Source organism: Sycon ciliatum, chromosome 3 (assembly GCF_964019385.1).
Source record: "Sycon ciliatum chromosome 3, ocSycCili1.1, whole genome shotgun sequence".
In the NCBI taxonomy this organism is placed as follows: Eukaryota; Metazoa; Porifera; class Calcarea; order Leucosolenida; family Sycettidae; genus Sycon; species Sycon ciliatum.
The window spans coordinates 44,925,529-44,941,743 of record NC_088645.1 but is presented as its reverse complement, the minus strand read 5'-3'; the positions used below and the strand labels follow the sequence as shown (position 1 = coordinate 44,941,743).

Sequence of the window (16,215 nt, the reverse complement as noted above, 5' to 3'; positions counted from 1 at the left end):
ATACGGTAAGTGCAGCTGTTACAAGAAGTTGCCCGAACTGGCGCGTGTTTCACACATTGGCAAAAATTACTGAAGTTTCCGTCAGTGGGACTTCCGAAAAATCCCGCCAGAGCGCCCCTACCTCTGCGATCTCGCGAGTAGATCCCGGTGGGAAGGGGCGGATGGGCGAGTCTTACTTCTCGCATTCAGTATTACATGAAAAAGTACTCTAATTTCAGAAATTTTCGGTACTCAATATTTTCGGTATGAGGGCAACAGGCTAGGTTAGGTGAACAGAAATTTTCGGTACGGAGAAGCAGTTCCCTATTGGTTTATGTGTGTTAGTGGTTGTTCGGTGTATTGAAATTTTAGGTATGAAACAGACGCACCGAAAGTACCGAAAATAAAAGTACACCGAAAATTTCTGAAATTACAGTACTCGCCCTGCTAAAACTGAGCGTGAGTCGCGTATACCGACCAAAGGTCAAGAGCAGGGAGTCGTACAAATCCATGAAAACCCACGGTTTGTGAGATCCCTGGTCAAAAGAGTGAGCGCTGCTGTGTACATTTCCAACCGGGTCAAGCACGTGTCTGCAGTACAGTACGTCATCACTCTTCACAGAGTCGTACAAGGACTCTTTTCAAGAAGTCAGGGAGGGGCGCATGGGAGACACAGGGTGCTTTGGCGGTATTATAATAATTATGTTATGTATATTACAGAACTGTTTCGTCCTCTGTGGACTCATCAGCGCAGCACAGTGAAAATGAGGCCAATCCTGATAGCAATGAAAAATAAGTTTTCCAAAGCCAGATTGAAACCAGGACTGAACGTGCCTTGCCAGAGTTCTCAAGCCACCGAGCTCTGCTACTCACTATAATTATAAACATTTGGTTTTAGTGGAAGGTGTAGGAATGAACAAGCGTATCGAAAGTAATGCAAGTGCAGTCATCAAACCCCATATAGCACGGCGACAAATTCTGATTCCACCCAATGTTGTTACAGGCCATTGCAAAACTGAGGACCTATTGCAGGGTACTAGGTGGTTCGAGTCCCGGTGGTGTGACTGATGATCGTTCCTTCTTTTGTATCGGGTCTGCTAGTATCGGGTTTCGGAGAGAAACATAACATTTACTGTGATCAAGAAACGTTGGAAGTGGCTTCGTGAGGGTACTCACCTATGCATTCAGGCAGTCCGGTCAGCTCTCCCGTAGCAGTGCAGTTCTGTGTGCCAACACCGAGCATCCAATACCCGGCACTGCAGGTGTAAGTGACGCTCTTTTCATACAGAATGTTGTGATGATCAGCAGTGCCATTTGCAATAGCTGGTATGCTACAATTGACCACTGCAAACAGAACATTCAAAGGTGATTAGATTCAATCATGTCCCCGAAACTAGTGCAGTTTTCTCTTTATAATTCGGCACCATTTGTGGCTTGTAAAGTGCTGATTTAAAGAGGGACGACTCTACATCTAATCTAGGTCGATAATCGCCAGACATGAAATATAACGAAGACTTTGATTAACGGAGGAAGTATGTAATTGCTATAAATCCTAAGGCGTATTACATATATTATACATGTATGTTGATCTGTACTTTCCCTAAAAGGGAGTAATTTATAATCAGTATTTATCAGCTCAAAAGCCGATAAATACTGCTTACAAAAATCGAACAAATTTATTATAATTTGATACTGAATTTGATACTGTGGATGGTGTGGTCAATAATTAATACGGGAATTCACAAAAGGTCAATAGAGAGTTTTAGCAACTCGTGAGCGAGAACGAAAACGAAATGAGTGCGAGTGAGACCCATGCGATATGATGCATGTCACTAATTTTCATATTCGATATGCGCTAGCACTTTTTTTCCTCTGCAACACTGCGCTAAAATGCATACCAACAGGAGTTCGGATCCTGTCCAGGACTACAGCGTGTTGAAAAGTAAATCGAAAAAGTTTGGCGCAATCGTCGCCGCTGAGCTTGTCTAACCCAAGCCGAGGAAACGTCTCAAACCATGCCGCTCACCATCATCTGCACCACGATCAATTCATCCAGTGCAAAGTAAAGCAAGACTATTTCGTCCTCATCAATGATCTTCTCGCTGTGTGCCAGAAGATGGACACGAGCACCGAAATCATCCACCAGCAAAAGAAAGCAACAATAAGGATTTTAACTTCAAGCTGAAGCTTCCCTCTTCTTAAATCATGCTCTTTTTGAATAAAATCTCCAGGCCGCACGCGCTAGCGCTGTGAATGCTGGTAGATGAAATAAATCAAAGGAAAGGACTCGTATGCCATAACGAATCAACTGCCCTTGATTCGTACAGAACGAGCCCCGATTGCGGAGCGAACGAGACTCGAACCCAGGCATCCGAGTCGACCACGGACAGGGAGCCCTATACATACAGTATGTGTATGTGTAGGCATACAGGGCACTGCCTGACCACGGACAGGGAGCCCTATACATACAGTATGTGTGTGTGTAGGCATACAGGGCACTGCCTGACCACGGACTCGTTGTTCTACTCGTTTACGAGTTGCTAAAACTCGTTAATATGAAACGATTATTACGATAATCTAAGGAGTATAATGGTATGTAAGAACGTGCAGAATGTGGTCCTCTTTTTATTTTATTTTTCATCCTTGGCCCTTCATCCGAGTATAACAGTTGTACTCTTGTTCAAAGTGACCATGTTGTCATAGTGACCATGTTGTCATAGTGACCATGTTCAGTTGTTCAATTTCATACAAGTAGCTCTACTGTGTCTTCTTTTGTTATTATTATTATTATTATTATTTGTGGAAGAGAAAAAGACATATGGATACGAGTTAAGAGCATATTATTATTTAAAAGTAGAAAGGAAAAGGACATATGGAAACGAGTTAAGAGTAACTCTCCACCACTGTAACTAGATACTATATACAGTCAGAAAGTGCAACAACTGGGCACAAAACTGACAGAGTACTTATCTTTGATATTTTTGACCCACCCAAGTTGGGTGGTGTGCTGCTTTGCTGCTTCGAATTGTAGTTAGACCGCTTTGTCAAATCGCCTACTGGTCTCGTCATCGTCCAGTGACAATCGACATTCTTTGTTCCGTTGGGACTGTAGCTTGTGCTCGTTTTCGTTGCGCTTGCCTTCCCCTCTTTGGTCTTTCCATAACCTTGAACCTTCCAAGTTGGAAGGCTGTCGGTTAGCGCTACGGAGATGTGTTGAAGCTAGGTGTCAGGATGTCGAATGTCTCAGTACTCTGTCAGTTTTGTGCCCAGTTGTTGCACTTTCTGACTGTATATAGTATCTAGTTACAGTGGTGGAGAGTTACTCTTAACTCGTTTCCATATGTCCTTTTCCTTTCTACTTTTATTATTGGCTCAATACCCGAGTTTCAAATATTATTATTTATTCATATTTTACTAGGGCAGTCCCCAGACCTATGGTCTTCTTACAGGGTGCCCTAGCCACGTGAAGATAGCGGAGCGAAATGCAGCAGGTAGGGATATGGTGCGAATCGCGGCAGGGAGGGCGTTCCATCAGTCAGCTCCAAGATAAGATGTACTTGTTTCCAACCTAACATGTTACAGCATATCAGCAACTCACATCGACAAGCGGGTACTGAACTCAAAGTGCGATCGGCTTGACAGCTTGGCGTTGAGTTTCCCAGCAACCAGTATCCCGTGTTACATCTGTATGTCACCGTGTTCGGATACAGGACAGATTTATTGGTTCTATAGCCATTTCCAATTGAACTCACCGGGCAGGTTACAGCTACAACAGGAAGGAAGACCAACAGAAACAACTGATGGTGTTGCTGGTAGTAAACGTGAGGTCTATGCTGATCACACCAGATCAAGATAGAGTTTGAAAGTGCCACGTCCCAGCCACCCCCGTGTCGATGCAAAGCAGACCTTTCTGATTGTCTTGGATTCAGTCGGTCTGGTACGCATCCGTGCACGTTCATATGGCTCGGGCTCGGGAGAATGGCAGTTAGTTTGTGTAGGTACTGTAGATGCAGAAATTTTCGTCGGTCAATAATTTCGTCTAACTCCAAAGAAAAGGAGTTCGTCCGGTTGAAAATTTCGTCCATGGATCGTAAGAGTGTATAGAAACGCTGGACAAATCGATATTCGTCCTACATTTAATTTAGTCCAAAAGCTCCTTGGACGAAAACGACGAAATTAACTTCCAGACGAATATTTCTGCTTATACAGTACACAGTGGATTCAAGGGTATCAGAATGTGTGCTACACAGCAGATTGCAGAGTATCACAACGTGTGCTACACAGCAGATTGCAGAGTATCAGAATGTGTGCTAAACAGCAGATTGCAGAGTATCAGAATGTGTGCTAAACAGCAGATTGCAGAGTATCAGAATGTGTGCTAAACAGCAGATTGCTGAGTATCACAACGTGTGCTAAACAGCAGATTGCAGAGTATCAGAATGTGTGCTGCCAGACATAAGTCCTCCGAAGGGTAGAACTGGTGAGGGATGTTTCTCCTGACAGGCGTATTGAACGCCTGTACCACCCTGATGCAGCTGCACTGATTGTGGCGTACACTGGTTAACAAATCTAGACGAGGACATGCATGAACACATTTTGATTGCACTTACGCACGCACAGAGCATCACCAGCCCAAGTCCCAGCACCGTTGTTCTCGGTACACACATAATTGTTTCGACTGCTTGTGCTGCTGCTGCTGCTGCCCGTTGGATTATGGACTTTGTAGCCTGGCTCACAACTAACAGTAACAATTTCATTGAGTTTGTTGCCCGCGCTGGACAAGACACTGCTAGCGACGTGGGGGAGGGAGAACGGCGGACAGAAGCCATGCCGGACTGGAACAGAGCACAGAAAGGCAGACAGATAGCAAACACAGATGTCGACGCCTTGCAGCCTCAGTGCCGGCTCAAACATGCTTGAGCATACATTCTTATAATTATCTTGAAAAAACGTAAACGTAAGTCGGATTACGGACCAAGGTGGAAGTATCGCCTTACAGGCAATCACTTCTTTATCATATGTTTTTCTTCGGAAGAGAAGTGTTCTTGACTTGCATGAAGAATAGAAAAATTGGCCGTGGTAAACCTATTTTTTGTTTTAAAGTCCATTCCGGAGAGAATTTTGCAAGTGTGGAGGGCATAAGCAAGCCTCCATTTTCTCCTTTCATAAACATTTTCTTGAACTATTGCAGAAACCCCAGCCTCTAATCTCTACCATCATTGTAAACCTTGTGCATTGACTGGTATATTCCCAACTCTTGGCCACTGACAACATCATGCCTGCTTGGGTCAGTTGGACTATCAATGGTTCAAGTGTGTACATGTTCGTGAAACAACCGTGCACACCGATGTGTATCCCTTTTTACTGTCAAACCTGTCAAGGCGACTACTCGGATAAGGTGACCACCTGCCCCAGAAGACCACTGTAACCTGGACAAAGGGATGCTATGTGAAGTCAAATGACCCTGGACAAGAAGACCACCTAGCAAGGGAGACCACATTTCGAAGGTCCCTTGAGCCGTCATCTCAGACAGGTCTCACTGTACTGTACTGATAGCTATTGTTCTTTGCACCTAAAACACCTAAACCACCTAGAACACCTAGAACACCTAGAACACCTAGAACACCTAGAACACCTAGAACACCTAGAACACCTAGAAGAACACCTAGAACACCTAGAACACCTAGAACACCTAGAACACCTAGAACACCTAGAACACCTAGAACAACTAGAACAACTAGAACACCTAGAACACCTAGAACACCTAGAACACCTAGAACAACTAGAACACCTAGAACACCTAGAACACCTAGAACACCTAGAACACCTAGAACAACTAGAACAACTAGAACACCTAGAAAACCTAGAACAACTAGAACACCTAGAACACCTAGAACACCTAGAACACCTAGAACACCTAGAACAACTAGAACAACTAGAACACCTAGAAAACCTAGAACAACTAGAACACCTAGAACACCTAGAACACCTAGAACACCTAGAACACCTAGAACACCTAGAACACCTAGAACACCTAGAACACCTAGAACACCTAGAACACCTAGAACACCTAGAACAACTAGAACACCTAGAACACCTAGAACACCTAGAACACCTAGAACACCTAGAACACCTAGAACACCTAGAACAACTAGAACAACTAGAACACCTAGAACAATCTGACTATAACTAAGTTTGTGAGCAGCAGCAGCTTCCGTCCTATTCAACATTGATGTAGTTCTAACCCCAGCACATAATCACAATCGTCAAGCCCATTCACACCACCAGCAATACTACCACAAGTTGTAGATATTGACAAGGAAATCTTCTTACAGCGCGCTGTTTCGACCACTATGATCTCATCATTGAAAGCTCTTTTTTCTCTTTTGGACTTTTTATCGGCCTGTCGTGAGTTCCTTTTGAGAACGGACATGATAATTTCCTTTTTTTTTCAACCACTGCGAGTCATGTTACTTTACCGCTGTGTGTGCAGCGTATGCAGCACATTTGGAACTGCTTCTTTGGCTTTGAGCTTTTCGAAAAAGAATGATTCATTTTTCTCTAGACTTGACTATGACTGATTTGACCAGTCTCTCTCAGCTATGATGTCACCACGTTACAATGTCAATACGGCCAGCTGTCTAGACTGGGTCCAGATAAGGAAGTCGACAAGAAGGCCATAACCCTATTGTAAGCTGTGTATGGTTCAGACTGCAATGTTTGGTGTTTGGACAGCAGGAACATGTCCATATACTGCACAAAGGCCTACATACTCTTGACTCCGCATGAGGCAAAACATCTGCGCAAGATTTCTTGCTAACAGAGGACATTGCAATAGACTCACGTTGACAGTAGGGTAGTGTATTCAGGTTTCGGTGGACAGTACAGGTTGATGTTGCTGACCCCACCAACGTGTATCCATGGTCACATGAGAATGTGACAGTACCGGGATAGAGTACAGATGCCGATGAACTTCGACCATTAGTAACCATGGGCACTGAACATGTGACAGCTATAGTTCATAAAAAGGAAACATAGAGAGAAGGAGACAGAGAGAGAGAGAGAGAGAGAGAGAGAGAGAGAGAGAGAGAGAGAGAGAGAGAGAGAGAGAGAGAGAGAGAGAGAGAGAGAGAGAGAGAGAGAGAGAGAGAGAGAGAGAGAGAGAGAGAGAGAGAGAGAGAGAGAGAGAGAGAGAGAGAGAGAGAGAGAGAGAGAGAGAGAGAGAGAGAGAGAGAGAGAGAGAGAGAGAGAGAGAGAGAGAGAGAGAGAGAGAGAGAGAGAGAGAGAGAGAGAGAGAGAGAGAGAGAGAGAGAGAGAGAGAGAGAGAGAGAGAGAGAGAGAGAGAGAAAGAAAGAAAGAGAGAGAGAGAGAGAAAGAAAGAGAGAGAAGAGAGAAGAGAGAGAGAGAGAGTGAGAAAGAGAAAGAGAGAAAGAGAGAAAGAGAGAGAGAAACAAACAGACAGGCAAGAAAGACACTGGCAGTTAGACAAACAAACTGGCAGCAGGAAGTGAAAGAGCGAGAAGGCGATCAGGCTGGCAAAATGTGAGCTGAGGAAGAGAGTGCTGCGGCGCCGGTCGTAATCCGTTGCAAATCTCATGCTTACGTGTCAAAAGTGAGTTTGCATGGTCAACACTACAAGTAGTATGGTCATTTTACTATAATAAGAAAGGGTTTGCTGCCCACACAACCAAGGTGTAGTTTGCCATGCCATTTCCCACGACTTGCAAACACGTGCACGAGTATGACCATAATGTCACTTGCAAACCAAGACCTAGTTCACACGGTGCTGGGCAAATTGTGCACGCAACAATGTATTCATCGTGTTTTCCTAAAAAAAGAGGGGAACATTATTTTTGAATTCCCGCTTTTCAAATAGTGGTTCACACACTAGACTTGCGACGCGCAGGGTGAATAACAGACGGTTTTGCATGCGTGCAAAGTATGACATTGTGTCCAAGTTAAAATGTATTACGAGTAAAATAATATCCTTGACAGTGGCACAATGAAAGTGAGTTTTCACTTTGTGCGGATGGCCTATTGTGGCACACGCGGGCAAAGGCAAACAAGCCAAACAAGCCCCATGTCGCCCAGACTTACGTTGGCATCTGGCATCACCAACCCACACTCCGCTGGTAGCACCCTTCAGTGTGCAGATGTAGGTGTTTTTCTTGCTTGTCCCAAAGCCAACCTCATATCCTGGTTGGCAGGTCACAGTGACAGTCTCACCCAGTTTATTGGAGTTGGTTGAAGGGACGATAGCAGCAAGTTTACCCAGACTGAATTTCGGACAGTAGTTGGGTTGGACTGAAATTGGACGAGGCAAAAATAGGACAGGAGTCTTTAAGAAAATGACGTAATAACTCTGGTCCCAACAGACTGAATCAATGGCTGGTACTTTCGGTTTCTGAATTTTCTCTAAAAAAAGTTAATTATCATGTCCGCTCGCAAAGGGAGCTCACGACGGCCGCTAACACCCGGTAAACCCTAGCGGTTGAATTTTCATGTCCTCAGAAAAAATAGAAAGACATCTCCAGCCACTTTCTTGGACCCACAAAGCTTTAAAGGAAAACACCTTTAAAGCTTACTATCACCAACGGCAATAGTTAAGAATTTCTTGCACAATGCACTTTATATAGTGAAGGCTTTTACAAAATTTGGCCTAGCCATTAAGGAGATACACATTCGGTAAGATGTCCAAATATTTTATATGCATTTGAGTACTCTCTCCCAGAAGTAGCAACATGCGAAAACAATAGGTGCAGTAACAACGAGGACCATGCCAAAAGGAATATCAGGGAAATGAGCATTTGAAAATAGAGGCATACACAAGCTGCACCCTTGAATATTTATATACGTTTCCAAACACGGCACGGTAAGTGGAGTTAGCAACCCAGACACATAGGCACACAGACACACAGACACGCAGACACACAGACACCCAGACACACAGACACACAGACACACCGACACACAGCATCATGACAGCTATAGACAATCGCGATAATTATCAAACACGACAAGGCATTTCACTCACGTTCACAGGTGGGCACTTTGGTCAAGTTTCGGTCCGCACCGCAGCTAGTCATCGCGTCTCCTTTCAACTGATACCCATTGTTGCATGTGAATTTCACCGTTTCGAGATATAATATAGATTTATTTGTACTTACACCATTAGCAACTGATGGTACGATGCATGTCACAGCTATTTTCGGCCGGTGACCAAGCAAAACAAAACACAAACAACAACTCTGTATGCTTGTGTAGCGGCTACTCCTGCCCGTACAGTTAAGTAGTCAATTATCCCTAGGCTCTGCCCACCCAATTCTTCCTCACTCTTTCTCTTTTCTTACACTATTATCTCTTATCGGCCACTGGCTATCGTGAGAATAAAGATTTGAAACAAGAACCCAGAATGAAAGATTCAAAAAGGCACAATGTCAGATTGTGAGCATTTATTCTGGCATGGCACACGCGGGAAAAGGCAAACAAGCCAAACAAGCCCCATGTCGCCCAGACTTACGTTGGCATCTGGCATCACCAAACCACACTCCGCTGGTAGCACCCTTCAGTGTGCAGATGTAGGTGTTTTTCTTGCTTGTCCCAAAGCCAACCTCATATCCTGGTTGGCAGGTCACAGTGACAGTCTCACCCAGTTTATTGGAGTTGGTTGAAGGGACGATAGCAGCAAGTTTACCCAGACTGAATTTCGGACAGTAGTTGGGTTGGACTGAAATTGGACGAGGTAAGAACAGGCAGAGAGTCTTTAACAAAATGACGTAATAACTCTGGTCCCAAAAGACTGAATCAATGGCTAGGACTTTCGGTTTCTGAATTTTCACTAAACAAAAGCAAATTATCATGTCCGCTCCAAAAGGGAGCTCACGGCGGCCGCTAACACCCGATAAACCGTAGCGGCTGAATTTTCATGTCATCAGAATAAATAGAAAGACATAATTATCCAGCCACTTTCTTGGACCCACAGAGCTTGAAAGGAAAAATCTTTTAAGCTCACTAGCACCAACGAAAGATATGGCCAGCGAGACTGTAGCGCTGCCTTGTGATCATCTCGCTGATGGGGACAGCTCGGCAGCGCTTTTACAGAGTGTCATTGCTAATTCGTTTAGGGTATGGCAGCGGACCGACAGGCATGGCGTGGAGCCCGCCCCACCTAACAGGACTGATTCTCATGATCCACGTTATTCCGCCAGACATGTATGCATATTCTATTTTATTTTATACTTTGGATGAAGTTTTCCATTAGTCCTCTTGGCATTGTTGCTAACGGCGTTTGTTGACGTCACTTCTGTCATTTCATTGTATCATTGAATCGTATTACTCTTCAGACATCAATCCTGAATGGCATAAGCGAAAGTGGCACCCCCGCCACCTACGCGGACATGCTTATAATAATATATTATAGCACCAACGGCAGTAGTTAAGAATTTCTTGCACAATGCACATTATATGAGCCAGCGCACGCGAAAATCGACCTTAGTGACACGCACTTCAAACTGAGAAAATGCACTTCAAACATTCTCTGTTTTCGTATGATGTGCGATATATCAGGGAAAATGCTCTATCTTCCAAGACCAGTAACTCAAGTATTACTGAAGATTTTTTCAAACGTTTTTTTGCATTGAATTCTGCATAAATCCATCTGCCTTTATCCACTGTCATCTCAGTTTCTGAAAATATGTCACTATTTATTAAAGGGTGATTTTCGCGTGTGCTGGCTCATATAGTGAAGGCTTCTACAAAATTTGGTGTAGCCATTAGGGAGATACACATTCGGTAAGATGTCCAAATATTTTATATGCATTTGAGTACTCTCTCCCAGAAGTAGCAACATACGAAAACAATAGGTGCAGCAACAACGAGGACCATGCCAAAAGGAATATCAGGGAAATGAGCATTTGAAAATAGAGGCATACACAAGCTGCACCCTTGAATATTTGTATACGTTTCCAAGCATGGCACGGTAAGTGGAGTTAGCAACCCAGACACATAGGCACACAGACACACAGGCACACAGACACACAGACACACAGACACACAGGCACACAGACACACAGACACACAGACACACGGCATCATGACAGCTATAGACAATTGCGATCATTATCAAACACGACCAGGCATTTCACTCACGTTCACAGGTGGGCACTTTGGTCAAGTTTCGGTCCGCACCGCAGCTAGTCATCGCGTCTCCTTTCAACTGATACCCATTGTTGCATGTGAATTTCACCGTTTCGAGATATAATATAGATTTATTTGTACTTACACCATTAGCAACTGATGGTACAATGCATGTCACAGCTATTTTCGGCCGGTGACCAAGCAACACAAAACACAAACAACAAGTACCCAGAATAAAGATTCTGAAAGCACAATGTCAGATTGTGAGCATTTAACCTGGCGTAGTGTCGCCTCGACACACGGACCTAGTGCTTGCTGCTGGTGGGAGAGAATCTATGGAAGATGGAGTGTGAGAGTGAAACAGGAAGCCCAAGGCGGCCCTCGCTTTGTTTACCGGGCTTTGCTGTCAAACTTTGTGGATGTATTGTACGAGTTAGTAGTCTGTAGGACGTGTACACAGCACTCAACCACTCTGCACTATCGTATACAAAGTGTGCTGGTACAATGTACACAGCACTCAACCACTATGCACTATCGTATACAAAGTGTGCCGGTACAATGTGCACTGTGCTCATCACTATGCATTATGATATACACTGTCCTGTAGGACAAGAAGTTGTCCTGTAGGACAATACTAGAAGTTGTCTGCTGGTACAATAATGGAAGACGAACGAGTCCTCTTGACAACAATGGAAGACGAACGAGTCCTCTTGACAACAATGGAAGACAGAGTTGTCCGCCGGTACAATAATGGAAAACGAAGGTGTCCTCTAGACAACAATGGAAGACACATGTGTCCGCTAGTACAATAATAGAACACTAACGTGTCCTCTAGACAATAATGGAAGACAAACGTGTCCTGTGGACAACAGTAGAAGGCAGAGTTGTCATCTAGTACGACAATAGAAGACAAACAAGGACCTGTGAGATCTACACTTACAAATGCAGGAAGCATCACCGTCCCATCGACCGATGGACGCATTATGAACAGCACAACGATAACTGGCCGTTGCAGATGAGCCCAGACGAACTTCGTATCCTGAATTACAGGTCAGAGTGATTGTCTCGCCCAGTTTGTTCAACTCGGCTGATTTGTCCGTGCTGGCTACGTTCAGGCGACTGAATTGCGGGCAGTATTTCGGTGTGACTGGAAAAGTAGAAAAGTAACAGTAAGATACGGATTGCATTACAAGAGAAACAAATCGACATTCATAAGTTGAGGGAATGGAGAATTATGAACTTAGATGGTGAGCCGTGGAAAACTTGTAACATGGAAGTTGTGGGCACAAGTTATGCGATCGAGTCCACCAACTAAACCAGATTTTGACAAGTCAGTCGTGCACAATCTAGCACAAAACTGACAACTTGCCCACACTTTCCATATTACAAATGGAAAATTCAGACAATATGTACATTCATGCGGTCAGACCATAATAATACGGTTTGCTAGCAAATCACCTTTGCAAAGACAAGAATACCGATATCGTCCAGACAGTGTCCAGGTAGCGCTATTAGTAACGAGTCTGGCATCTGTACAGGACCCAGTGGCAGTATTCGAGGCTAGTTTGCTGCAACTCTGCTCAGTGCGATCACCAAACAAACATTCAACAGCGGTACTGAGATTACGCTAGTTTTGCCCTGTAGTAGAATGAAACTGAATCGTTCGCCTACCGCCCCCAGTTCTGAGAGTTCTCAGCTTTCTGTGGAGCCTGTAGTGGCAATTGCTCAACAGAATATTACCCGCAATGGTTGTGACGTGCAAGTGAAATGTACGGGACAAACCGAAAGATAAGAAACCAAATTTGCGCTGCAATGTGACTAGGACACGGACAACATAGGCGAATTGCACTCACGTTCACATATGGGCACGGAGCTCAAGGTCTTATCGGCACGGCAAGTTGGCCGCTCAATTCCTTTCAGTGTATATCCAGGGTCGCATGAGTATAGCACACTCTGTGTGTAAGCTAGCACACTCCTGTCCCGAACACCATTCTGAATCTTCGGGGACGTGCAGTTGACGGCTGTAATTGTACAACAACAAGAACAAGAAGACAAAGATGTGGTCCAGGAAGACAGAGATGTGGTCCAGGAAGACAGAGATGTGGTCCAGGAAGACAAAGATGTGGTCAAGGAAGACAGAGATGTGGTCCAGGAAGACAGAGATGTGGTCCAGGAAGACAAAGATGTGGTCCAGGAAGACAGAGATGTGGTCCAGGAAGACAGAGATGTGGTCCAGGAAGACAGAGATGTGGTCCAGGAAGACAGAGATGTGGTCCAGGAAGACAGAGATGTGGTCCAGGAAGACAGAGATGTGGTCCAGGAAGACAGAGATGTGGTCCAGGAAGACAGAGATGTGGTCCAGGAAGACAGAGATGTGGTCCAGGAAGACAGAGATGTGGTCCAGGAAGACAGAGATGTGGTCCAGGAAGACAGAGCTGTGGTCCAGGAAGACAGAGATGTGGTCCAGGAAGACAGAGATGTGGTCCAGGAAGACAGAGATGTGGTCCAGGAAGACAGAGATGTGGTCCAGGAAGACAGAGATGTGGTCCAGGAAGACAGAGATGTGGTCCAGGAAGACAGAGATGTGGTCCAGGAAGACAGAGATGTGGTCCAGGAAGACAGAGATGTGGTCCAGGAAGACAGAGATGTGGTCCAGGAAGACAGAGATGTGGTCCAGGAAGACAGAGATGTGGTCCAGGAAGACAGAGATGTGGTCCAGGAAGACAGAGATGTGGTCCAGGAAGACAGAGATGTAGGCATTGCAGGTACTTGTAGTATAGTGTTGACGTGGGGTTTTGATTCAGACCCCGTGCTATGGCAGTATAGGTCGTTGTGTAGCTGTACTTCTAACATTCTGCAGTGCTATGGCAGTATAGGTCGTTGTGTAGCTGTACTTCTAACATTCTGCAGTGCTATGGCAGTATAGGTCGTTGTGTAGCTGTACTTCTAACATTCTGCAGTGCTATGGCAGTATAGGTCGTTGTGTAGCTGTACTTCTAACATTCTGCAGTGCTATGGCAGTATAGGTCGTTGTGTAGCTGTACTTCTAACATTCTGCAGTGCTATGGCAGTATAGGTCGTTGTGTAGCTGTACTTCTAACATTCTGCAGTGCTATGGCAGTATAGGTCGTTGTGTAGCTGTACTTCTAACATTCTGCAGTGCTATGGCAGTATAGGTCGTTGTGTAGCTGTACTTCTAACATTCTGCAGTGCTATGGCAGTATAGGTCGTTGTGTAGCTGTACTTCTAACATTCTGCAGTGCTATGGCAGTATAGGTCGTTGTGTAGCTGTACTTCTAACATTCTGCAGTGCTATGGCAGTATAGGTCGTTGTGTAGCTGTACTTCTAACATTCTGCAGTGCTATGGCAGTATAGGTCGTTGTGTAGCTGTACTTCTAACATTCTGCAGTGCTATGGCAGTATAGGTCGTTGTGTAGCTGTACTTCTAACATTCTGCAGTGCTATGGCAGTATAGGTCGTTGTGTAGCTGTACTTCTAACATTCTGCAGTGCTATGGCAGTATAGGTCGTTGTGTAGCTGTACTTCTAACATTCTGCAGTGCTATGGCAGTATAGGTCGTTGTGTAGCTGTACTTCTAACATTCTGCAGTGCTATGGCAGTATAGGTCGTTGTGTAGCTGTACTTCTAACATTCTGCAGTGCTATGGCAGTATAGGTCGTTGTGTAGCTGTACTTCTAACATTCTGCAGTGCTATGGCAGTATAGGTCGTTGTGTAGCTGTACTTCTAACATTCTGCAGTGCTATGGCAGTATAGGTCGTTGTGTAGCTGTACTTCTAACATTCTGCAGTGCTATGGCAGTATAGGTCGTTGTGTAGCTGTACTTCTAACATTCTGCAGTGCTATGGCAGTATAGGTCGTTGTGTAGCTGTACTTCTAACATTCTGCCTACACAATACTAGTATTCCAGGACAACAGACAATCTTCTTCTGCATGACCATAAAAAGAAGAAGAAAAAGAAACCGGTAACACACCCTTTCACTAGATCAGGGAACACAAACATCACAATACAACTCCAGAATAGTGTCGAGTGCGGGAGCACTCCATGCAACGAACAATACTTTTTTCACAAATCTTGATCAAATTCCACCGTACTCACTTCATTGTTCGAGTATTGATGCTTACTTTCTTCTTACTCACTTCATCTCAGGGTTTAAAACAATGGCTATCATATTTTTGACCTATACAAGTCATCGACATCACCATCTTGAACAGGAATGAAGTGCGAGTGTGAAAAACCTATGTGTCTCGGTTTGGTGTATGGAATACAGTAGTATTACGCTGACAGGTCTGCGTGGCGCGAGCTGTGCCAGGATGTACGCAGTAACTAACGGATGGGACAGAGGCATTGTACAGATCCCGTGCATTTAGCACTTACCATCGACCATGAGTTACAAACCTATCGTCGCTGTCTGTTATTCTTGTTTTATTTTTTGATCTTTCGAATAGATCCCATGCATTGAGCACCTATCATCGAACATGAGTTATGTGCCTATCGCCTGCTGTCTTACATTTATTTTTTACTTTAATTTTTTTATTTTCCTCTCTGCCCACTCTGCCTGTCTTCTGGCACATGCGAATACGTGAACTTACTGTTGACGTAAATGCGGACGTGCGTATAATTATAATAATAATAATAATAATATTCCCGTTTGTCTCTTTCCCTCAAACTAGTGAAGATTTTATGACTTGGGGCTCCCCGCGTGCTAGAGTGTACGTGAAGTGTGTGGGTACAGTGAGGGCTGCGTCCCACCCGCCTGTGTGGATTCACAGGAAGTGTGAGTTACGAAGTCTGAAGAATATGTTGAACAGTCTCTGCTGGGATGACGACTACACCATAGCTCAGTGGTTAGAGCATCGCTAGCTACAAGCGAGGGTCCCTGGTTCGAGTCCTGGTGGTGACAGTCAATTTTTTCTTCAGACTTTTCCGGTTTGTCTCTTTCCCTCAAACTAGTGAAGAAAATAATAATAATAATAATAATAATAATACAGTAGTACGGATGAGAGCTAAATGTCGTTAACACTTACGAGTGCAGCTAGCGTCGCCATTCCACTTTCCGACATTGGCATTGACAACTGA

The 16,215-nt window shown here is 44.5% G+C and overlaps 1 protein-coding gene across 1 annotated transcript in view; it reads right to left on the bottom strand.

Annotated features, from left to right (window-relative positions):
* Nucleotides 1-16,215, bottom strand: part of LOC135813140 (sushi, von Willebrand factor type A, EGF and pentraxin domain-containing protein 1-like) — a 45,915-nt gene that overhangs the window by 25,555 nt on the left and 4,145 nt on the right. Inside the window, exons 4-12 of the mRNA XM_065326357.1 lie at nt 16,164-16,215; nt 12,969-13,136; nt 12,056-12,262; nt 9,014-9,181; nt 8,077-8,283; nt 6,824-6,991; nt 4,590-4,814; nt 3,578-3,745; nt 1,156-1,323 (exon numbers count right to left, since the gene is read on the bottom strand). The exon at nt 16,164-16,215 is cut by the window's right edge and continues 155 nt beyond it. Coding sequence (XP_065182429.1) covers nt 1,156-1,323; nt 3,578-3,745; nt 4,590-4,814; nt 6,824-6,991; nt 8,077-8,283; nt 9,014-9,181; nt 12,056-12,262; nt 12,969-13,136; nt 16,164-16,215 — 1,531 coding nt within the window. The remainder of the gene's footprint in view (nt 1-1,155; nt 1,324-3,577; nt 3,746-4,589; nt 4,815-6,823; nt 6,992-8,076; nt 8,284-9,013; nt 9,182-12,055; nt 12,263-12,968; nt 13,137-16,163) is intronic.